Source organism: Malurus melanocephalus, unplaced genomic scaffold, assembly GCF_030028575.1.
Source record: "Malurus melanocephalus ecotype Western Australia unplaced genomic scaffold, MMel_1.1 scaffold_23, whole genome shotgun sequence".
Taxonomy (NCBI): domain Eukaryota; kingdom Metazoa; phylum Chordata; class Aves; order Passeriformes; family Maluridae; genus Malurus; species Malurus melanocephalus.
In genome coordinates, this window is record NW_026623255.1 from 2,617,536 (window position 1) to 2,642,641 (window position 25,106).

Here is a 25,106-nt window from a genome sequence, read left to right on the forward strand (position 1 = left end):
TAATGGTGAGGCATTCAGGCTCCTTGCAACATTTATTCTCTTTTCCCAGTCCCATGCTGCTGAGTTTTGGGTTTGGGGTTTCCTACTCTTTAGTGGTCTGGAACAGGAGAGGTATAATGTTCCTGGCTAAGGAGCGTGTTGAAACAAGGAATGCTCCTTGGCCTCTGCTTCCATCTCCCACAGATGGAATGGGAAAAGAGATTTCTGTCAGAGAAAGGTGTAGCTCAATTCCCTGCTGGTCCCACTGCCCTGAGCCCTGCTCAGTGGCCTGGCAGACGGGCCAGCTCCCTGCTCCTAGGGGACACTGCTGGGCTGCAGGATGAGGCAGGGTCCAAAGCAGTGGAGACCCAGCCATGCTGTGCCAAACTGAGTTGCAGGGAGAACACAGCAGACCTTGCCTGGCTGGCCTTGCTTGGTAGAGCCTGAGGCTCATGTCTCAGACTTGTGCAGCCCAGATTGTGGCTCAGAGAACAGCTTCTTGCAGCAAAGTTCCTGCTCTGTGCCCAACAGGTTAGAAAAAAATCACTATGCTAAGGAAAAAGTGTTGCTCCTGACTGTGGTATTGCTACTTTTTCAGGCAATACAGCTGCTACTGAAACTGGAGGAAATAGTTTGCATCATCTGCAAGCATGCTCACTCCTAAGCCTTTCTACATGTGAGCAAAGCCAGGTTCTTCCCCTGTCTCTGGAGGATTTTGTCTGTAATCCGGGCAAAGCTGAAGTTTTTCAACAATAGCTGTTCTTCACCCCATGGCCCTTCTCACATGTCTGCAGCTCACTGCAAAAGCCAAGAAGGGCTCTGCGGGAATTTGGGCAGAGCGATTTTGTTCCATTGCCAGTTTGAGCCCAAAGCAGCTGAGCAAAACACTGCTCATCCCACCTTAAGGTTGWGTGAGTAATCCTATGGCAACAGCAAACAAATACAGTAAGGACGAAATTCCCTTCGCTGTCCTGCTGAAAGGGAATGGGAAACAAGGCAAGAGGAATATCTAGCTCCCTGAAAAACAGCTTCAGCCTGTTGGCAACTATTTACCAGCATCTCCTCTCTACAATTTGGTGGGATTTGCATAGATACCTTTCTCCCAGGGCATGAGTCTGAGCAAGAGCTGAGCAAGAGGAAGTTGATAATTTTTTTCAGCTTACCTAAAAGTAGCTGGGCATCAGCTGAAGGGGCATTGTACCTGTCACAGGGTCCTCCAGCACTTTCCTTTGAATTGTTGTTGAGCTAACAAGACCCAGCTGCTGTAGACTCAGGGGACTGCAAAAAGTCATGCATTTTTTTTTGTGGTTGGTTTTACCCTCCAGCTGATATGGATGGAACTTTTTGTCTGTCTTTTTTTTTCTCTTTGTCTCAGCTGCAATAATCCCTGATGCCACTTTCTTGAGAATCATTCTTTAAAGGATTTTTAAAAGCAACCAAACTAAAAGCAACCAAAGTAATCTCTTCCATGTAAAAAGGTGAATGTGATTTTGCTCTTCCTCCTCCCTTCTTGGCAAGAATTGGCAAGAGCATTTAAAGATATTTTACACCTTCTAAATGAAATGCTGTTTCCTGTGGTTATAAACATGAGCAGCTGGTGGTTCTCTCATTTTCCCCTGTGTTTGTCAAGGGCAGCAGCCTTTGCCTCCTGCATTCAGGAAGGGATGACCCCACCTTGGAAAGGGCCAAGACAACCCAAATGGAAGAGAAGCAAAGATTCCTCACATACTTGGCAAGTGCTGGCAGGGGGCAGGGGCAGGGCTGGCAGAAGGTGGGYGCTCCTCTGACAGCGTCACCGATGAAGCCATCCGGACACTGCTCACAGTGCTGTCCTGTCGTGTTCCTCTGGCAGTCCTGCAGTGCAAAGAGACAGAATGGTGAAAGTTAAATGGAGGTGCTGCCTAATTCAGAGAGATTGCTTAGCTGAAGAGCTGGCCACGCAGAAGAGTGGCTTGTGACAGACCTTGACCTTTCAAGGTATTGACAGATTCGGGCAAACAAGCTGACACAGCTGCAAATAAAAATACTGTGGATGATTACAGCGACCAGCAGRAAGTGTTGACAAGGTGGAGGACGGGACAAAACAGACATAAGTGGCTGGCAGGTGCTAGAGCAGAGCTACTAGTCARAGCTACTCAGGTGTTTCTGGCAGCCCTGTTCTGAACTGCATGTGCCAGRGGGGAAAAATCCCTTTTACTGACTCCAAAACAAAACAAAAACTATCTGCTGGTAAATAATGTCAATAGACTTGGGCCTAGACACAAGTTTCAGCAAGACTGCTTCTGGGACTTGGTGACTGGAAAAGAGCACTGGGAGCTGTCTCACCAAGCTACTTGAAAAGAGTAGGTAGGATAGAGAAAGGATTTCCTTTTTTGTGACTGTGCAAGGAGTTTTGAGTGTCCCTAAATCAGAAGTCTCCAGTTAGAGCACTTTGTACGGATACAGCACAGATATGAGCAGCTATGAGAGCTGAGGCAGCAAGGAGACAGATCCATGGCAGGCATATGTGGAGCATTACTCCATTAGTGCATATTTACTGTGGATTTGGGTTAGCTTCCTTGATTCTTTCCTCTTCTGAGCTAAAAGCATCGATCATGGGAACTGCAGACTGACAGATGTGATTTCCATCCCTGGGAAGATGACAGTGTCTATAATAAAGAAGATCTCTGGGTATGTCTATAATAAAGAAGATGATCTCTGGATATATGAATAAACATAATCTGATTTAGGAACTCCTGCTTCACTATTCTGCTGCAGAATGGTACAAGTAAACAAAAGTATGAAGGGGAACCAGAGGATGTAACCTATCTGGACTTCCACAAAAAGCTATCTAAGCTGACAGGAAACTTGAAAAAAGTTTCTTTTGTAAACTGAAAGCTGATAAAAGGATAGAAAATTAAGGGTAGGATATAACCATAGCTTTTCAGGGTAGGAGGAGTCACTATTTGGATTACCTAAGCCTTAGTGCTAATACAAGTTTTGTTCAATATTCACCAGTGTCTTACAGACACCAAAAATGCAGGGCTGCTCAGCTGGGACAGARGGGCAGGAGGGTGTGTTTGGGTTATGTGCAATTAGAAATTTTATAAATAAGCTAAAAGCAATACAATAATTCCTCCAAATTCTGCAATACAAGAGCTGAGGGGCACTGACTTAAAAAAGTACTTTCCTACACAGAAGATAGACTTCTGCTACTGGTTGCCAGGAGACAGGAGTACTTGCAGGGACAAAAAAGGGATTCCTTAGATGAATTAATTGGCAATAGCTTTATAAATGGATACTCAGAGGACTCAGGAGGCATGTACCCTGTGCAATACTCCAATGCAGCAGTTGTGTGTGATGGTGGAGTACGAAACAGAGGGGTCAGAAATGGGTCAGTCGAGGTGCCCTCCCAGCCTGAGCCCCATTGCCTCTGCTGGGATCACACGTGGGCTGCAGAGACATTCAGTCAGGCCCTGCAGGGGAACCTCTTGTGCTCTCTGGCCCTGGTGCTGGGAATTGACAGGGAAGCTGTGTGAGGGATTTGAACAGTGCTCAAAATGGGAGGGAGCTCCTTAGCCTGGGGCAAAGGGGCACCGTGGTGTTTCTGTGGCTGGAACTTCTTCAGCAGTGCTGGAGTGGGTGTGAGTGTGCTGAGCTAACCAATTTTTTCACCTGTGGCAGCCCATGAAGATTTGAAACTCACTTTCTTCTCCAAACATGGTGTGTTCTTTGAATAAAAGGGTGTGAGAACAGAGGAATGAGATTAGGGAAGGCATTTCATGAAAATAAATAGTCCAGCTTTACTTGCACAGTCATCTTAAATTAGTTTTGTATCCAAGTGCTGTGATTTTGATTTAGTGGTAGAATTTTGTCCTGGCAACACTGATGTTTTTGGTTTTGCTTGTGAAAACACATCCAATTTTTTTTTTTACCAGTATTTCTTGTTTGAATTCCACAAAGGCTCACCCATTAGGACCCATTATTTTAGCTCAGATCCTTTTTGATTCTAGAAGACTTTGCCTGTCTTGCTGCATGCTTTGCAGTCATAGAGAACCTATTGCACAGAAATTATTTCTTTCTACAAAGCTGTGATTTGGCCAGAGAGCTCCACAGCAGGTAGAATGGGATGAGAAAAAGGAAAATAAGTCACATTTTATTCCATAGATCTTTAAATAGATTAGCCATTGATAGTTTTAGAGCTGAAGGTGGTTTTTCCTAGTCATATTTGCTGTAAGGAATAAAATATTCAGTATACAGAAAACCAGAAGGTTATTTTAATTAAGAGCCTCTAAAATGAAAGAATACTAGGAGGAAGTTTGACTAGGAGGAAGAGGAGCAGGAGGAGRAAAAAAGTGCGCTAAGAAGGGCATGTGGTGAGAGCCAGAAGGCTAATGGAAGGCTAATACAGTTTTAAAAATATTTTGCATTTTTCATTATCCAGTGAAWAAGTGATGTTCCTATACCACTGGAGAGATGTGAGAGCACAGGCACTGAGTGCTTGAAGCGAATGAAGCACCCGTGTCTGAACCACTGGCAGGGCCCTCGGGTGTGTGGGTGCACCTTCCCTGTGTTTGATCAACTCACTTCACCCTGTTTATCCTCAGCTCTCCAAACAGCACATGGGTATTAACAGAATAAATCTGCTACCAAAGTGTCTGTTTCCAAAGCTGTTGCAGTGAACAGAGCAGGACAGCAAATGTTGCTCCTTAAACCTGTAGTTTTTCATCTTCGAAACTGAAGCGAAAAAGGGCGTCTTTACCCCAGTGACCCCATTAGCTGAGTGCTTCAGGCACTTCCATAATTTTTCTCTGATTAATGRTTATGTAAAAGTKACTTTACCTTTTTTAACTGCTTCTSTGGGTATTTAGAAGCATATTTTTGCAGTGATAGGAAAAGTGTCCTTATGGTTTACTTCCATTATTTTGCATATCCAACAAAACTGCTGAGTGCATTAAGCCCAGGAAATGTCTGGAGGCAGGGAGAACAACCTCCCTGCAGCTCACAGGTGATTCTCAGCATYGGGTGACACTRMMATGGTATTTCATAAGAGTATTTTCYTCTCAGTGGATCATTTTGAGCAGATCATCAATAACAGTCTGGCTTCTAAAAGCTTCTGTGTGGGTCTACAGCAGGTGATCCATCCTCCATCAGTAGACCAGCAGCAGCTTTTCTGGTGACAGTGGCTGGATTGTATTTGCCTGGGTAAGAAAATGCCTCAGCTGGTCCTACTGCTTTGCTCTCACTGAGCAGTCATTTGTGAGCATTTTTACCTGGCTCTTGCTGTAACTCTTTGTACACACATGAAAATAAAGTGAAGGGTGGTGCTATGGCAGGGTGTGGGGTGTTCCTTGGAAATTATTGTTAGCATGAGTTCCAAGACTAATGTGATTGGAAAGTAAAGCCAGAACCACTGTTCTGAGAACACAGAACACCTCATGTGATGCAGTTCTACTCAATAGGTATATTTGTGAACAAATAAAGGTGAAAAGTTTGTTGATTTTCTTCAGTCAATAGTACTTGGACAAGTTTCCCACCACAAGATAAACATGCCTGTGTGAATTTATATAACTGGAAACTGAGGTGGGAATCTGCCCCTCCTTCATTTAGGAACCTGAACTTGCTCATTCTAATGGGCTTCAAAGGCACCAGATTCATTAAATCTGCCATCCATGCAGTTTTAGGGAAATTACTTCATCTGAGGGATATCAAAGTCCTATTCAGGCAGTCTGGACCTTCTCAATAGGAAAGAGGGGGCAGACTGGCTTTTTGTGTGCCCTCTAAAGTTAAAGGACCTGCCAGAGAGTGGTGCAGAGCACCTAATAGACACCTAATGCTGGACACTCCAGGGGCAATCAAAAGTTAATACTCAGCCCTGCCTCTGGTGAAGTTAGTACAACAACAGCCTCCACCCTAAAACCACAAATAAAACCCCCCAAAATCACAGGGCCTTAAATACTGTCTGTGAAATCAGGAAGGGTCCTCAAACCCTGACTATTTTATTAGTTTTGAGATGAAAGCAGTCCTTGTTCCATGTATCAGAAATTGTCAGTTTGTTTACCTTTTTTCTCCCTTATTAGTGGTCCTTCTGAGGGACAGTCTTTTAACATCTGTTAATGCAGAAGATTGCAAATGGATAAATAAATGATAGGTAAAGAGTTAGGTAGGCAAAGAGGTCCAGGTAGTTTATATTGCTGCGCAATCTGTATTTCGAGGTAGATTCAGACTTCCTCTCATATCTGAGGTTACAGAACTGCATAGCACTGCCCATGCCAGCATACCAGAATTTGTTGCTATCCCAAAATAATAATCATAAAAACAAGCGTGCAGCATAATGACTTGAAGGCCAAGAGTTGTACACGTTTTATCTTTTCCATCTATGAGGTTTATGATTTCAAGCTTTCTCTCTCCAGCCATTGTGGGTGAGATGCAATGTTTACAGAATTTCATATGGAAGAAGATGAGGCACTTAAAGTAAACATGAAGTATTGTGCAATTTTTATTAAAGTAAATCACTTGTCTAACTAAAAAGGGAAAGAGAATAGCTACAAAACTAATTTCCTGATGCAGTTTGGGTCAACAYACCCCCTTTATGTCAAAGTTTTGATTTGAAACCTTGTCCTGCGTTAGTGAAGTGGGAACTGATGCCTTGCCAAATGCACCTGGCTCGCTGTTTTCTCAACCCATCACTTGTGGTGGCTGACTGTGACAAATGTGGCTGAGCAGGTGGGAGAGCAGCAGCAGCCCCTCCTYGCAGTCCTGGCCTGATTTCCTTTGTGCCTCTCACACCAGCTGTATAGGAGTGCAAACAAAGCATGTTGAGGGTCACTGCTGCATGTTTTCAACAGTAAACTGGGTAGGACAACAAATACTAAGTTTAAACATGGCTAAGAGGGAGGGAAATATCCATACCTGAGAAAATGAGTTGACTAACATAAATGCTTTTGGCACCTACTGCTTGTTACAATGATCTGAGAAGAGAAGGGGTGCACTTTAGCATGAGATTGTTGCAGTTCTGATTAGATTTTCAAACATTTGTCACCAATGCTGTATAGATATCTGTAGTCCATCCTTACAGAAAGAAGCAGTGAGCTATAAGCAGTGAGGCTCTTTGTGAAGGCAGAAATATCTAATAAGCTGGGGAGTTTTGCTAGCTCCCTACTGCTTTTTGCTTGTGCATGATGGATGGTTGTAGAACCACTGGCAATTCTCCAGCCTTGGCAGCCATGTGGAACATATTATCCTCTTGGGCAGAACTGCCAAATCTGTTCCAACCTTTCCACTCAGCTGTAAACCCAAACCCTTAAACACAAATCACTTACATGACAATATCCTCTATTGTAAAAAATTCCATAAAAGGCTGTAAAGGATACCAGTGGATTTATCCTCTCCACTGCTAGGACCATTTGGTCTTTCTTGTTCCAAAATGATCATATTTATTTATTTATTTATTTGTTTACTTACGAGTATTTGGATGCTTTATGTAAAGACTGATCAAATATACGGAACTGAGATGATAACAAAACACTTAAGAGATTTTTAGGGTGACAACAAGAAATTTACCATTCACCTTCTGCTACAATGCTTCCCCCAGAGTTACTTCCATTCTATGTTTYCATACATCTAGGAAGATCTAATCTACATTAACAGGTAGAAACCTCACACTGATAACTCAGTCTAACAAAAATTTTGACTGGATAAATAGCTTAATATTTTTTTAAAACCTTTCAACCTTTCAATCAATTTTGTTGTGTTCATTTGGAGTCATTGCCATAGTACACTGCAGTCACCTCAAACAACTTCTTTCCCTAGAGTGCACAATCAAATATTTTAGTGTGATAAAGCTTTGCCAATTGTGCTACTTGCACAGGATATGACAGCTCGTTGCTTTAGAAAAGCTGTTTCACCTCCATATGCCACTCTTTTCAGAGGTGACTGTCACAGCCCAAAAACACTCCCATGTCTGAATTTTCAAATGTTGAACCCTTAGTGGAGGTGCTGTAAATTAGTTCAGCTGTAAGTTGCTGGTGGGGTGCAGTCTGGGGGATGGTAAAAGAGGTAAAACATTCCCTTCGTATTTTTCTGTCTCATCAGCAGCAAAACATGATKGGCTTTATGCAGGACAAATGCACATCTCTGGGTCTGCAGATGGCCACTTGGAGCTCTTGCAGCTCCACCAAGTTAACATCACATATATGCCCTTCTCCAAAAGCAAAAGCTAAAGACTGACAAGGGACTTAATTTTCTTCTCTTAGTCATAACTGATAAAATTCTGTCAAAACTCCAAAGGCTAAGATCAGCACAATGATTTGGTGTTTCTTCCCCTACCGGCCTTACATACATCACCAGATAGTGTCTTTCAAATGAAACTTTATTTTACATCTCTTTTAATAAATCATTAGTAGAGCTTATGTGGTGCTGGCTATTCTTCTTCTAACACTTGAGTGATTTTCTATCCTAATAACATGGACTGTGTGTCTTTTTAGTTTTATTCACAGGACCACGTGACTGATTTATGCACTGGTTTTATGTGGACATTTTTGCAAAAAAGACTCTGTCTGCAATAATTTCTTCTATCTGGTTACCTAAGGAGATTGTTGATTCATTGATTGTGTCATTCAATAAGCTTTTAATGACTCTTGGATTTGATTTACCCTCCATGAATAAGCTGWGAGAAGTTTTGAAACAGAACCTCAAGATATATATGTCAGCAGAAATTAAAGATATGAGCACTCTACCTTAAGGCATCATTAAAAAGGGTTTTATTTTATTTGATTTTGAATTCAGGGCACAGGCCAATGAAAATTTAATTAAGTTATATGTTGTGGGAACTACATTTGCGAAATTGATTTGAGGGATTTGCATAATATGATGGTCTCAGAGCATYGTATATAGCCTGACCCTTTTATTTCATCCTTTTTAGAACAGAGTGCCTTTTTCTTTTCATACTGTCTTGTCCATTTATTCCGATATTACAGCTTAGTTATTACCTAGACAATAAAGAAAATAATTATCTACCAGTCAAACACAGTGCTATTGTTACTTTCATGTTACTATTGCTTCCMGCATTGTTAGCAGAGTTAACTTTAAAATACAATGGGTTTTTTAATGCTTAAATAATTCCATTATGTTGCTAAACATGCAGATACAGTAAACTTCAACTTTGGGAAGATCAGCTCTTCTAAAGACCCTCTGCTAAAGACATTCTGTATYTATGGCTCAAGGTTAAGGTAAGATGTGGTTATGGTGGAGGACCCATAAGTGATAAAATTTTAGAATACTGTTGCACCTTGGAAGCAGGAGATAGCAAGTTCATACTCATAGAAATAGAGGATGATGACAATAATAATGTGGGACAAAGACAGGTTTAATTTTACAGCCCATTAGACACTAACTGCATGCAGAAAATCTTTTCTTACAATCAGGTGTGGTGGTTGACACTGAAAGAATTACTGGAGTAGTTATCCGAAAATTTTGAGAACAGAGAAAATCATGAGCTTTCCATATCATGTGTTCTTCTCTCTTCACAGGAACTCCCAGTTATAAAGGTACCAACTCACTTCTGCCCCAGCAGGCTTTGGCCAGATCCAACATATCCTTTTCCAGAACAGCCCTTAGGGAAGGCTGCATTGTCTGCTGATTCTAATACAAGCCACATCACCAACCATCAAGTCACCTTTCCCTAAATTGAATTAATTTATTYATCTACCATGCTTCTTCCTTCTGTAATTCAAGTTGCATCTTTCTTTCTTTAAGCTTTTCTTCTCCCAGGTTTTCTCAGTCACATTTTGCTGCTTACCAATTTCATTAATCTTGCAACCTTCCCTGGAAATTCCCAAATCCTCAGGCAAGTCCTGTTACTACAGTCCCCATGGACATCTCTGGTTTTGTTCTATGCTATGAAACCTTTAAACTTCCTTTTCACTCTGCTCTTTCCCTCTCCTTTTCACTCTTGTTTCACTTAAGCCTTTTTGCTGTTCCTCTTCATTCAGAAGCAAATGACCTGAGCTTAATAGCCTTTTGAATCATTCAGGTAAGCTATTAAAGGGCTATTTGAACTCAAACAATAAACTGGGGTTTAGCTTTCAGTTTTATTCCTTTTTACCTAGCTGGTTCATAGAGTTTAGTGTCSTGAAGAAACACCAGTCAGGAATGCACATTTACTTTCAGATATTTTCTTCCTGATACTGTAAATTTTCAGTTTTTGTTTGTTTGTTTGTCCTGAGACCCTGCCATCAGCCTTATTTTTGTAGAAGGCAGGAAACAGGTCTTCTGTTGTGTTTGTAACCAGAGGATATAATCACTTCCCCTCCTCATATGTTGTATTACAGAAGCTCTCTGGTGACCAGAGTCACCAGAAGGAGACATTTGGCAAGCTCTCCCTCTTGTTTCCAAGTCTTCCATCAGAAGTTTCCCCTTAGCATCGTTGTCACTTGACACTAAGGGGACAATCAACCCATGGGCAAAAGCGTTGTACATGTGAAAGAGAATTAGAAGGGAATGCCTGGCGGTCTAAATTTGAAAATTTAGCATTAAAAGACTAAGCCAATTTGTGTTCTGCAGAGATCAGCCAATTGYGAGCACATTACAGTGGCCAGGCCATAGTAATTGCTCCTGCACTGAACAGCTGCACTGTCTTCTTCCCACAGAAATAAAAATGGTGGGAAATGTGCCATGAAACTTTATGTATTTGTATAACTGAAAACTTGATAGTGGCTGCAACGATGCAAAGTATGYGAACATTATGGGTCCATTTTACGAAGAGATAAACTGAGGGCAAAGGTTTATGACTTGTCAAAAGTAACACATGGCAGAGCAAGCAGTTCTGGGCTCTGCTCCTGCTTTACAAGCCTGCAAAGAGTATTCTAGTTGCCTAGCTCTTGCTATTGTGGTTTAAATAGTGTTAACTTCTTTTTTTTTAGTGTATTAGTGCCCTGATTAACCACTATTAGTTTGGATTAGTTTTACTGGAGTGATTTTTGCTCTGGAGCTACAAAAGTTTGACYACTTTTACTAACACACAGTTTTCTGTATGAGTTGATTCTGAGTCAGATTGAACATATGGGAAATTTTTACAGTACCTTGGAATTCAACACACTGTGCCCTTGGTGTATTGTTTCAACCTTCTCATGTTGTTCCTTCACAGCAGGAGACTGCCATGCAGAATTGCTATGGATAACACATGTATATGCACTCACAGGGGTCACTCACCACTGTAAATTGTTTATATTATACACAGCACTGTATTCATAGTGGGGAGAATGAAATGTATTTGAATTTATACTTTTTTTTTTTTTTTCTCCAGAGGTATACAAAACTCTTTCCATATTTCCAACGGACTAAAAATTTTCCCCAGCATACTAACTCTCACCAATGCTGCATGAGGGAAGCATTTTGAATCTGCAGAGGTAATTTAAGTGAGAATTAATTTTTGCCATGATAATTCATTAATGTATTGATCTTGGTCCTACTTATGATCATTCTTCGGCAAAAAGCTCCTGTGGTTCAGATGCTGCTTTTGCTGTATATTGAAACTGAGCATTGATGTTAAAAGAAAAGTCAGACAATCAGAGAAGACAGGAATTCCTTACCACACAGATTCCAGATCCATCAAGGCATCTGTTTGCATTGCCATTGCAGTTGCAAGGAGAGCATTTTCCTGAGCTGGTACGATAAAATCCCTCTTGGCATCCCTGCAATGAAAAAGAAAGTATTTCCTTTTTAGTTAGAGAATTAGGTTTGGTGAAAGGAGGGGAAAGCAACACTACAACTATGAGGTCTCCCCAGAGCACACTGTACAGCCCCATGACAGCAGATGGACCACACACACACTCTGAGCTCGARTCTGTTCTTTCACTCTCTGTCCTGGTACTTGCATTTTGCATTTTGCCGTGGAGTGTTAAAGCTGTCAGCATTCCTGCCTGCGTCCTGTCCCTGACAAACAATGGGTGTGGAGTTGGCAGATTCTTACTGCGTGTTCAGCTGGAGGATGAGTTAACCAGAAATGGTGATCCTTATTTGGTAAAGAAGGTTTATTTATAGTAGAGAAATAGCTTTTACTTAAAAAAAAAAGAAAGAAAGAAAAGCTTTAGAAAATTTACATCAAAGCTCTGATGAGCTTTGCATGAATAACCCACAGGAAACAGAAATATACCTACAAAGATCAATGCCATTTTGAATAAATGTGTGGATGTCCCTGTTGTATGTAATTTAGTAATTTTGATAACTTATCAAAGCTTCAAGAGAAATTGTAAATATCTGGATCACCTTCTTTTGAATAACAATTACAGCAATAATATAAGGAATTGGAAGCACAAAGCTATTAAGATGCCCTTCAAAGACTGAAACATAAAAAGATAATTAAAGAGAACTTTTTTGTTTGATGTGTTATGTATAAATTCTTCTTTACTGAGGAACTTCTCCCTCATGATGCAGAACTGGTGAGACATAAGCAGGTTGGCCTCAGGAGCAATCCGTCTTAACTCAGGCACCCTGTGTCACCCCACTCACCCTGTCCAGTCTCCCTGTGGCACATCTATGATATTAGATACATGCAGTCTAATAAATTTTTGGATCCTAAATACCTTACGCTTGTCTAACTCTTGCAATGTTGTTGCAGAGCTGTTGTGAAGGCACTGGCATGTCAATTAGCTCTCCAAAAATCACTTGCCATACCCTGTTTCTGCTATTATTTGCTAACAGCATCCCTGAATGTATGTGAGAGCTTGAGGTATGACAGGCTTTTGYGGAGTATTTTTTGTAGCTCTCTCTACAGTACTTTTTGTGTTCTGTGGCTCTTGAGGTCACCTACCCGTGCAAAAACTGGGAAAAGTTCAAGGGACTCAGAAGGGTGTGGGTCTTCTTGTATTTGTGTGAGCTAAGAGGCTTTTTATTGTATTATACTGACCAAATTAGGATTAGCTTTCCTTTGTTCCTTCCCATTCTTTATTTTCCTGGGTTGCCCTGAAGCCAGGGATGAGGATTTTCCTGCACTGCGGTACCCATAACTTCTCATGCCCACTATAAGCTATGGAAGGATCAGCAGGTGTACGGCACCAAACGCAGACAATGCCTCCCCTGGCTGCTGAAAGTGGCCTCTGAGCAGCAGTGCCACATGTCCCTGCTGGTGGCTGGGGCTAGCTAGCCCTGGCACASGGCTATGGCTGTGTCACTCTGGGAGCTGCACCCGCATGCCTGCACAGTGCTGTAGTTACAGCTGAGGAGCACTGGGTCACAAGAGCCAGCAATCCCGAGTCCTGTCTGCATGTTAATTCCCATTCCCAAGGGTGGGAAGGTCCTTCTGTCCAGCCAGACAAGCTGCTAKCTTAGAAAACAAATGTGTCTTAGGAGATGACTAACAGCAAGCTTTAAAAATGAGGTTTAGAGATGAATCATTACTCCAATCTTATCCCAGAGAGCTCTGAGATGCTGAGATGAACATAAATGGAAAACTCGGTGCCCTTTACCATTCTTGTGCAAAGAAGTTTATCTGGTTTGCTTTGGAAACACTTTCTTTGATAATAGCTCCTAGAAGGCAAAGTCTTCGGACCACAGAATCTTTGGGACAGCAGAAATACTGTCTATTTGTGCTGCTTGTTTCTTTCAGTTGTTTAGTCTTAACACACAGCGGTAGGACTGGCTCCCGCCAGACTAAGGATTGCAGCTGAATGATTACACCACACACTGTGGAAGGGAGACAGTTAGTTCCTAAATTGAAAACAGATTCTTGTCCCCATGTCTGCCTTTGCAATATTTCTTTCCACCCATACAGATCTAAAGCATGTTATATTCTCTGATGCCTCAGAGCTGGTGGGTGGTCCTAGCTGTGTTCCTTTAGTGTCTGCCCAAAAGTTTTCTTGGTTTTGCAGGTCTAAGCAGAATAATTTTTTGAGTTTTGACAGTGAATATGGACAATGGAAATGTAGGAATGCATGAAAATGTGTCTACGAAAATCCTTCAGTCAGCCATAAAGATAATCTAATTTACACTTCAGCTAATGGTATTACCTGCATTGCAGCCATGAGTGAGCTTTCCTCTAGTCTATACACCCTGCAGGAACAAGTTAGTGCACTTCAGTGCCACATTCCTGATTTGAGTGTAAGTCTTTGCTGAAGTCCACTGGGACCCAGTTTACCTCCTGTCATTAGCAGACATGGCCCTCAACTCCTCAAGACATCTGCCTCARTTCTGGGTCCCTCTATTTCCATTGTCAGAGCCCCTCCTCAAAATTACATGTGTGGAAGCCATTAGTATTTTTTTCACAACTTTTTCCCCCCACGTTACTCAATTAATCACAAAAAATTTAGAAGGTGCTGATGCTCACTATCTTAAAGTAGTACTTTAAACCATGGGTTGCCATCGATAAACCATCGATATAAACCAGAAATGAGGTATTGACAACTGGTGCTATGAGAGAGGAGGGAAGGAAGGGAAAATGGGATCCAGATTGTTTCCTTAGGGCTCTGAAGTTTTSTSAGGCATTCTCAATTATTCTGATATRTTTTTGTTGCTCCTTGCCCTACTAGTGATAATGGAGTGATTGGTTGGTTGTTCCAGACCATGAGCGAACATAATATTTATAAAAAGAGGTGTCAGAGTGTAGAACTAATTGAGGGATTCAAATTGCTGAATGTTCTGGGAGCACAAAATTATTKCACACAAAGCACAAGCAGGTCTGGAACAAAATGGAAATACCCTCCCTGCAAAATCRTTATGAAGGCAATTGAGTGAGGAACATTTCCGTCCACTGCCTGTTTCTGAACGGTGAAGACAATTAGAAGGCCAAAATGTTAGGTCTGCATTAGCAATTATGTCTTCACAATTATTAGATATTTTTTTCCCCGAGGGACAAAGTTTGTTGCAGTTCAAGTTGAAAAGTCCAATCAAATGTTGGCCTTGCTGATCTCCTGAAAATCTTTGCACCCGTGGGGCATTTATTTCCCCCCTCCCACCCTGCATCTGGATTTAATGATTACATTCCTTAAAAACAAGAACCAGCTGCATGTTGAAAGTGCTGTGGAGCCTGTAGTAATTTTTTGCTTCTTCAGACCTTTCTGCTGGTCTGGGTGCAAGACGGGACTGAAGATGGAAGGCAATTCACACACCAAGAGCATGAATTTACTCCCATATTATATTCAAGCAGTTCCACCAATTTCACTGTAGCTGCAAAGCGAGGGCAGAAGTGGGTCCCCCATTCCTCCCCTGCTGCCAGCTCSCAGGAGTGGTGCAGCTGGGCTGGATGGCTCTTTGCTGTGAACCTTCCCCAAAACAGAGTGCTGTGCTGGTAGCACACACAGAGTGCTCTCAGTGGTCACATCTGCCTTGGYMMGCTGAAGAAAGGCAGGSTGTGGTTCCAGGCCTGGATCYTGCTCCTKGACAYACTCTGATTTCCCTCACAATGACCAGGGCATGGCATCTCTWAGGATGTGCTCCCAAGGGGCAGTTTGTATAGGATTACCCTTCTCTGGGTGAACGTGGGGACTGCTTCAGCACATGGACATGGGCTGGGTTGTGCTGTCTGACTGGGACAGACAGATTTACTGCTTCAGGCATAGCCACTGACTCTCTCATCCAATGGTAAGAAAACATGGCATGTATCGTTAGTGCTGGAATGTGATTTTCTTGTGAATATATAAACACACACAGGGTCTCCTTCTTCCATAATAAAAGGCTGTCTTAGATCCACACCAGTGCTTGTTGTTTCCAGAGTTTTCTCTCAGATGCTGGGGTACACAAAAATGTGTGTATTCAGGGTTAAATAATCCACATTAAGACATTTCAGCCTTTGTTATATCCATTGTACCAGGCTTCGACCAGGAGCCCCATTACTCTGAGTCCAAAACAAACCCAAACCAAAAAGGTGGTGCTTTCCTCCAGGATCATTGTAAAAAGGGGAACAGCTGGTGCACGTGGGGAACTGAATCTGAGGACAGCACTCAAAGCAGTAGTCATGGCACATCAGCTGCTGAGTTGCTGATAAGTTTGGTGCCAGTGGAGCCTTGGTTGTAGTTCCCAGCAGAGTTGTGGTCTTTGCTGCTAGAGAGTGTCCCAAGGTGTGCATCATTCCCGGTGTGAGAARGATCCTCAGGGAGCTACATGAATGTTCAGGCACAAGGGCAAAGAGCAAACATTATGGTATTACTTAGTAAATTCTCATTTCAAAGGTGTGTTCGGGATAGTAAAAGTGAATGCAATCTGGGCACAGTCGAACCTGATAAACTCATGGGCTCCTGATGAAATGAAAATTCACTTAGTTAACACAATACCCCAGATCTATCTTCAAAAATACAAAGAAGTCCTATTCTGTATTGCAAACACTCGTATTTTGTGTAGAAGGATGATTGTTGATGTCAAGAGGCAAAAATGCACATTTTCTTAGTTTTTGTCAGYCTCCACACATTACTTCTTCATACAACAAGAGGTGAGATAAATGACTCCAGCATAATTTATGATATGCTATTCAACTCTTAGAAACTGTTCCTGATCACATTATTTTAGGCTTGAGTGGAAGAGAATTTAATTAATTCTCATTACCTGTCATCTGGTAATGGCCAAGTAAATCCACAGATAGCTATCTCTGGTTAAGCTGACATAGCACAAGTTGTTTATGTGCTTTATCTTRATTGTGTTGCAAGTTAATTGGCCATATAGTTTTACTTTTTGAAAATATATTTGTGCATTCCAGTTTTCACTGCTCTGCAGACTGATCTGTTCTGTAAAGCTGGAAAAAATATTGTCAGAAAGCATAAACCTAAGGAAGTCATAATTTGAGAAGTGTGAAATCTGGCTTGAAAGGTCAGATGGTCTCAGTCAAATCATTTATAGGCAACTGTGACACATATTGTGAATTATTTGCATAATAATGTTTTTCACTTGACATAGATTGATTTACAATTTTGGAGTTGTGGAACCCTTAAAAGTCCCCACTATCTCTTATAGAATGAAAGAAAAAAAAAGAAGAAACAAAAACTCTACTTGAACATTATGCAGTTTTGCCTCAGAACACAAGAAAAAGAAAATAGAAAAATGATGCTCCTCTGATATAACAGGCATCGTAACAGCCATAGATACCTGTAAAAATAGGACACTTGGATAATTTAAGTCCATATTTTTAATGTATTGATGAAAGCAATGAGACAAATTGGGTGGAACAATGCCCTTGACAGCTTCACATCAATTTGTAATGTTTATCTGGAAGGAACTGTTCTGTAAAGAACAGTTTAGACAAATAAAATTTTAAGACTCCAGATAATATCAAATCTCTCAAATCCTACATATTTTGTCATACTGAGATGAGTGAATACTCTAAGCAACTTCCATCCATTTTAAAATCCTTGTGTCTAAAGCAGTGTACTGGAAGTGCATGACATTACCATGGAGACATCAGTCCTCTGCTCCTTGAGGACATTTCCAAACTCAACCCAAGCATGCTTGCTTTTGTTTATTTTTCTTTATAAGCAGTATTTGAAATTGGCAGCTACAGTTCTGGGGCCTTTTTGAAGATTGTTTGCTTAGGCCAACTTGAGATAAATAGCCTATTGCCCTTCCTAAAAATAAAGATGTTTTCCTGCTTGAATATCTCCCAGTACTTTCATTTATGTAATTGTTTACTAGAAATAAGAACATTAGAGGAAAAAGCCTGAGAAAGCAGTCCTSTAGAGTACATTTGATGTCATTTCAGTTTCTCTGGCTTCCTCCGAATAGGTAAAACTCTCTTCCAAAGAGATTCCTGGTTTTGATCACCTATAATAGAGACTTCACTTTCAACGCTCAGCCAAGAGCTCACAGAAGTCTTGCCAAACACCCAGCGTGCAGCAGGTCTCACCCAATGTGCCTGTGTGACCCCTGAAGACCATCCCAGGGTGCAGCCCTAAGGAGCTCCATACCCCAGGCATGTGCTGAGCTAACACAGCTGTGGCCCTGCTGGGCAAACTGGCCTTGGCAGCTGCCTGGTGGCACTGCCCGTGCAGGAAAACCAAACCACAGAGAGCTGGGAGTCATCTGCACAGGGACATCCACACGGGATGCCATGTGGCCAGGAGCCAGCTGGACACCCGCTGTACGGTTTGACTTCTTGTGTACGGAAACACATGGAAATGAGGTCAGCCGTGCCTGCTGCTCGCTCCTGGCTGTGCAGAGGGACAGGGAGGGGCAGCCTCACGGTGTCAGTGCCAGCTCTGTGGACAAAGCCTGGAGATGAAATCTATTGCAMGTGTCAATGTGCTGTGCCTTGTAGAAGCATCCTGCCACTGATACGTCTGGCCACTATAAGTCTGTCCCACTACTGCTGGACACTATGTGTCCTTGGAGAAGTGCAAAAACTCCTTGGAATCTGTTCCACCACTCAAGTGTATTCAGGCAGAGCAAGTGGATGCATAGAAAGGAAATCTTGATATCTGACAGGCCCAACCATTTCTCTCCCTACATGCAGGAAAGAACCAGCCTAGAAATAAGAATGGCCCTATTCAAAGGACACCTTCTGGTTCACTCCAAAAGACACGCTAAAAATACTGCTTTGCCAAATTGGGATGTAGATATTCAAAGTATTTTAATCCATGGACATCCTACCTTAAAATCACTCTGGGCAGGCACAAAAACTATGGCTTATCATGCTTGGAAAACAGTCTTTACCTTGGACAGGTATACAAATCTACTTTTGGTATTTCATTCACCAAAAGGCCCTAAGGACAGCAACAYGACTTTTACATCTGCTTTTCAGCTCAGGACATAATTGACTTCCGGTACATTTAAACATGGATTTTTAAAATCCAGACTTCCAGTTGTAGACCAGTAGTCATTCAACCACTTCTTGTTCCCTGGGAGCACACTAAGAGACATTTCAAATTCCTCAGCTCAAAGATGTGTTATTCATAAGCATAGATACAAAGATTTAGTTCTTCTTCAGCCTGCTGGGAAGCTTCATGCAAACAAAAAGGGCTGTGATAACACTGCATCCCACTCTCCTGACCTTCCTGCCTTTGGTGACCTGMAGGAGAAACCTCTCTCCATTTGTTGCCAGAATATAAACCCAGCAGATGTACAGTAAGCACTGTGTGCAACTCCAGCTCAGTATCAGCCCCTCTGCTGGTGTGCAGCAGAGATGGTCTTTGCCATTTTACACAGCCAACACACATTTATTGATCACTGAAAAGGTGCTTCACTGCTGGAGATTAAATTTCAGGCTGAGAATTCAGTATGTGTAGGTTTTTGACTGCATGGGGTTTCAGAAGTGTGTGTTTACAAGGGGAYGGGCAAGAGTTAAGTGGGGGAAAAGAAAATACGCATATTTGCTGTGCAGGGCCCTGCTGCTGTCTGGTTCTTGTCCAGGCCCCAGGGGACGGGATGGTCTTCCATGTTCACTAGAAAACCTATGACCAAACTGCTTGGGGTCAGCAGTCAGGAACACCTGCACGCATTTCCCCCTTTTCAGAATGTGTGGACAGCTGCTCTGAACCCATCAGASAYTGAGTTCACCAGGCTGATAAGGTGYTTATTAATTTATACTTTGTTTGAATRGTCCATGCCTTTACATTATGGAGCCCTATTTTTGGTGATGAACTGACAAAATTTTCTGTATCCATCTCATATCTCATCCAATCGATGCTTTGTTCATCCAGGTAGTGTGTGGTGCTCTGGGGCTCTTCACACCTAGACTTTTCCACATTTGTGGATGAGGAACTCAGTGCTGTTAGCTCACCAGTCCTTGCTGAAAATGCTTTGGGACCAAATACTGACTGTAGCTGAGAAACACTGCTAAGGAAATTTTGTAATGCATTTAAAGTCAGAACTATGTTGTTTTTGTGTGTCCACGAGACAGCACATGTTTTACAGGTACATGTATGACATCTGAACAGTGTGCCTCAGCAGGTAATCCATCTTTCTAGTTTGGCTTAACTAACCATGAAAGGCTGACTCACCACATTTCTTCACCAGGGAATAACAAATCACTGAACGCAACATCAGATACTGGCAGATGCCTCTGTATGGTTCCTGATTCCTGTTTTCCAAAAGAGTAGACCCRCCAGAGACAACTGCATGAAAACAGGCTCACAATATTACTTTCTGTTTTGAATATTATTTGGCATTGCTCCGCTGCTTCACAGTTTTTATCCTCATCTGCTTGACACATGAACACCAGACTGTTCACAAGATCATCAGCAGTGTGAATCAAAATATGTAAAGCAAAGCTTTGCATTTTTTTCACATAATACCTGTTAAGAAAAAAGCTTGTGCGGATGGTCTTTGCCTCAACAGCTGAAATGGTTGAGATAACAGATGGCTGTGTTTAAACACTTTTTTATTGCTCCTCCAAGAATGCCAACCATGGCAGGGAGGGATGGGATTAGGTGATCTTTAAGGGCTCTTCCCACCCGTAATATTCTATGATTCTATGATCTGATGGATCCTGAAGTGTTTGACTTATGGTAGAATGTGTCTAATTAAATTTTCTCTGCTTTGTTTTGTTCTGGATGTTTGGGTTTTTTTTTTGTTTGTTTGGTTATTTTTTGTATTTTTTTGAGTTATGTAGGGGAAAATAGTTCTAGAAGGTGTCCTTGGCCTCTTTATATACAAGTGCTTGATGACAGCTCTGATATTGTCCTGACTGTCATTCATACTGCTGCCACATTTTTACAATAGTAGCTATGTAGTTGTGAAACATTTGTTTATTACTTTCTTGTACACCTTGCATTCTCAAAATGTGTGTGGATTTGAATTTGCCAAAGGACAAAAAATGCTCCTATGGATAGAGATTTGTGCAGTCACAATTTCCTCAAAAGCACAGTGAGTGCTTGCAGCAATGAGAGGTTTGCTGCCAAGAGTATATTCCAATAAGTCTGTTTGTATACAGTGAGGCATTGATCAAATCCAYGGCTTCTCAGTTTGTATTTATAGCCCACCCTAGCTTTTATTTATAGGTTACCTTTTAGTCTTGTCTATATTATATGTCTCTCTTGTTAGCAACRAGGCTTGAATGTCATTTAAACTGTATTACAGTAAATGCCAACCAGAGGAGATGATTGTTCATTGGCCCTTCTTGGGGGAGGCCTCTGYGCTTCTCCTGGGCTGTATCTATTAATGGAGCATCTGAACATTGCACTGRTGGGTTTGGATCTGCACCTGCCCCCACTGGCTGCCACAACCTCTCTGTTGTTGCCTTGTTCTCTGTTTCTTCTTGTGTCCTCCCTGTTCTGCCTTCCATCTGTCCTCCTACTCCTTTTCTCCTATCCTTGCAATCCCTGCCTATCCCTGCCTATCTCTGCCTATCCCTGCCTATCCCTGCCTATTCCTGCACCTGGTCCCAGCCACTCACCCACTTTATTAGATATGCTTCACCTCTAATCTACAAACACCTCCACAGCAATAGTTTCATTGTGCTGTTTGAAATCAACATAACAAAAAATATTCCTGCTTGCTGAACATCAAAGAATCTCATCATCTTGTTTCYATGCATGAGCTGCTCTCTCTCTAATTTTGCTCATAAAGGATACTGGGACTCAAGGGAATATATTTCTGCTCATGTTTTGTGTGGTGATGGGCATCAGTTAAATGGAATAATGACCACAGCCATTCAGAATCACAGAATGAGCTGGAATGGAGCTCTGGAGGTGGCCTAGAGCGGATTGTCTGGGACTGTATCCAGGTGTATCCAGTGCAATCCATGGCAGAGCACACGGTGTAATCCCAGTGTCCCAGATGTACCCAATGTACCCGTCAGTGACACTCCTCAACAACTTCATGTCTCTTAAGAGAACTGTTCAGAACCAACAGGAATACTGAACATTCCCAATGGTCAGATGTTTCTGGTAGTCCTGTTTTGCCTGTTTCAGGTGCCTGCAGTGAATATAAAGCATCTGGACCCAAGACTTTCCTTAATTCAGTGCTGAAAGTACTTCTTTGGCTTTCAGCTAAACAGCCATGGTTTGAAGACATTTTGATTTGTACCCAGCATTGCTTGGCATTGTGCTGCATTCCCCATATTTCCCACCATTCTTTCCTAGGGTTAGRCCTCACTCTTGTATTTGAAGGTAACTTTTATGAGTGACCTGCAGTAATTTACTGCCAAAGCATACCAGATATATGAAAAGGATTGGTCGAAGAGTGTAGAGAGAAAGAATTACAGTTCAGTGATAAAATTTCTCATGAAAGCTGGAAACTAACTTTGTAAGGGAGCTTTTAAGACATTTCAGGGAAGTCTGTTTCTTTCATACAAGAAACGAAACATGAATATGGAAAAAYTTATTTGATATAGAAGTTGTTTTTTTAAAAGTATCTCCTATGGCATTTGTTTTTGTTAGATACAATGATGAAAGCATTTTTCTCTTCTTGAAAAAACAAATTAAGAGCAGGAGCTCTTACTCAAGGTACAAAGAACATTAGTTCTGCTGGTGACTTCCCCTTTAATCTGTCCTATGAATTTCTTTAATTTACTACATGCATCTTGCTAGACCAGGCCCTGGCTAAGGAGATTTCTATGAGTTCTTCCAACCACTGAGGTAAACTATAACTAATTTTAAAAATAAAATGCCCCGGTGATGCCCTTTCACAGAGCTGTCATACTTCACTCTAAGTTATCATTTGAAGAAGTAAAGGGCTTTAAATTCCCAGACCATGAGTAATAAATTCAAGATTGTCTTTGTACTTGAACCTATAAATCCCTATGAAATRGCATTTCAGAAGGATCTTTGTCTTCCACTGGAGAACGAGGCCCTCAGAAGTTAATAACYGACCTGTTGGCCAGACATGCTCTGCCATCAAAGTAATTGTAAAGAGATGGACAGAAATTCTGCTCTCCACCATGAGGTACTCCACAACACGCAGGCAAAAGTGGACATCTGCTCTGCAATTTTATTTATTCTCTGTCGATTTTTGCTAAATTTGTCTGAGCTTTGAAGCCTTTCAAACTAGAGAATCAAAAACAAACAAGCTTGCTCACCAGCTTCCCCTAGGCCTCCAAGCTCTATTTATAATTTCTATAAGCCTTCATTACCTCTGGTCTACAGTATCAAATTCTTCTGAACTAGAAAGGTCACATTCTAACTATTATTACTGGAGAAATTGATTCAGTGTGTGACATCATAGCTAGACAGTTAATTACCCCATTTAATAGGACACTACAGCTGTTCGGGAACTGTCTGCATGCAAAAAGCCACTCTATAGTRTTTACAATTTCTAAGGCAGAAGCCTCATGCAAATTAGCCATTTGCAATTTCAAATTTATTTTTAAAACTGTAAACATTCCTGAGAACACATTTTTAGCTTCATCTTCAAATCAATGTTCATGATAGTTTTATAGTAAGCACCSTGGTGCAGTACATTAAATCCCCATATTGTTCTTTTAAATTTTCTGACATAGTTAACTGTGAAATATTTATTACTTCCAGTGTTGCACTGATGTTGTAAATTAGAAATTTACCAGAAACTGGGGAAGAGATTTGGGCACAATGCTTGTAATCTTTTGTTTATCCATTTATCTTGACAGGTATCTCAGTTGTAATTGCATTTAATRAGACTGCAAACTAAAGTAATTATGTGAATTGCACACTAACAAGCTTTCTGTTTTGTTATTTAAGTTGCAAATGTAAAAGCAAATTCTTTCCTGTTTAATCTGTCATTCATTGGAACCCTCCAATAATTTTGCATATTCTTGTTTTTAAATGAAATTCTAAGATGAGATAGGTTTGATAAAAAAACCTCTACCATAGATCTGAGCAAATTATTGTAATAATGGGGTGTTCTAGATAAGTGATATGAAATGCTCATTAAATCCGCAACAGTGTGTTTTTGTGAAGATCAGTAAYTTGAATCTTCAAACACCAAAACAGTGACAAAGCAGTGACACTGGATGTGAACCTGTAATCATTTTCAGCAAATTAACTGGTTAATAAATGATGAATCAAATGAAGCATTATCTTCTGTTACTGGTGTTTCTGTCATCCCCTGTGCATGGTTCTCAACATTGAATGTTCCTTTATGCCTGCATCCCCAGTGGTGGTTCCACCTGAGAGCAGGGGCTGATCTGGAGCCAGGCACATCATGTCTGGCCAGTCTGCAGCTGCTAAAGAATACATCTGATGGCTGAATTTAGTCTGGTTTTCCTACTGTTGCTGTGCTAAGCAACAGCTGAACACTAGAAGTTCTCCATTGTTTATATATACAGAGGGCTCTCCTTGAGCTCTCATCAGAATTTACTGGAAAAGTTGTGATTGCCTTAAGGGACACAAGACACTGATTTCATAACTTTCTAACTTGAAAACTTCACTTGCTGCCTTGTCCATGACAATTGGGGTTATTTATGCATTACCTGCTAAGTCATCAACTCATCAGCCTCCAAAAAAGAAGTTTATTGATAATAAACGAAGCATTATGATGCTGGTGGAAACCATTTTTTGATAGTTTTAGGCACAAAGCTCAGAGATTGCTAAAACTAAAACTGGCAAGACGGAAAACTGGTTGCTACAATTCTAGATAAAATCTGGCTGGCAGGAGAAAGGTYACCTCTGTTTCTATGGTGTGATAAATCTAGAAGCTGGAGATAGAGTGAATATGGCTAAACGCACGGGTAATTCCCAAAATAATAAGCAAGGCAGAGCATGGTGTGCAGGAAAAAATGACAAGGAACCTCCTCTCCAGCCCACTGTCACTCTATTCTTGTTCCTTGGGTGGGCTTGTGCATGTGTCCACTGCAGTGGGGACAGACTGATGGGGACTCCCACAAAAACAAGAAATAGCTGAGACCCAGATGGCTTTCTGCAGAACAACAACATTATCTATTACCTTGACTAAGTAATTGTGTTAAATTTTAAAAAATTTCCTGTGTTGAAAAAGTTTCCAGACTGTTATCCCTTCCCCAGCTCAAGTGGAAAACAAACTGCCATTCAGCAAGAGAGATGGGGCTGGATCCAACATAAACATATCTCAGCTAGGCATTCTCCATAGAACTGCACAGTCATTTTTTCCATATACAGTGGGAAAGACAAAGCCTCTGCTTAAAAGGCATTCTACTCTAAAAAGGGGGAGGGCTAAAGTGTTTTAGCTGTCTGGAAGCTGGCTAAGAATCAGAGATTAGTACCAGTCTCTAATTCACTTATTAGTACCACCACTAAGTGAAAAACTTGCTCTTACAGATGCTCACTGTTGGAAATAGAAAA

General features: G+C 41.4%; 1 protein-coding gene across 1 annotated transcript in view; it reads right to left on the bottom strand.

Moving 5' to 3' along the window:
- Positions 1-25,106, bottom strand: part of LAMA4 (laminin subunit alpha 4) — a 96,748-nt gene that overhangs the window by 62,572 nt on the left and 9,070 nt on the right. The window contains exons 2-3 of the mRNA XM_057390201.1: positions 11,550-11,651; positions 1,709-1,833 (exon numbers count right to left, since the gene is read on the bottom strand). Of these exons, the coding sequence (XP_057246184.1) occupies positions 1,709-1,833; positions 11,550-11,651 (227 nt within the window). The remainder of the gene's footprint in view (positions 1-1,708; positions 1,834-11,549; positions 11,652-25,106) is intronic.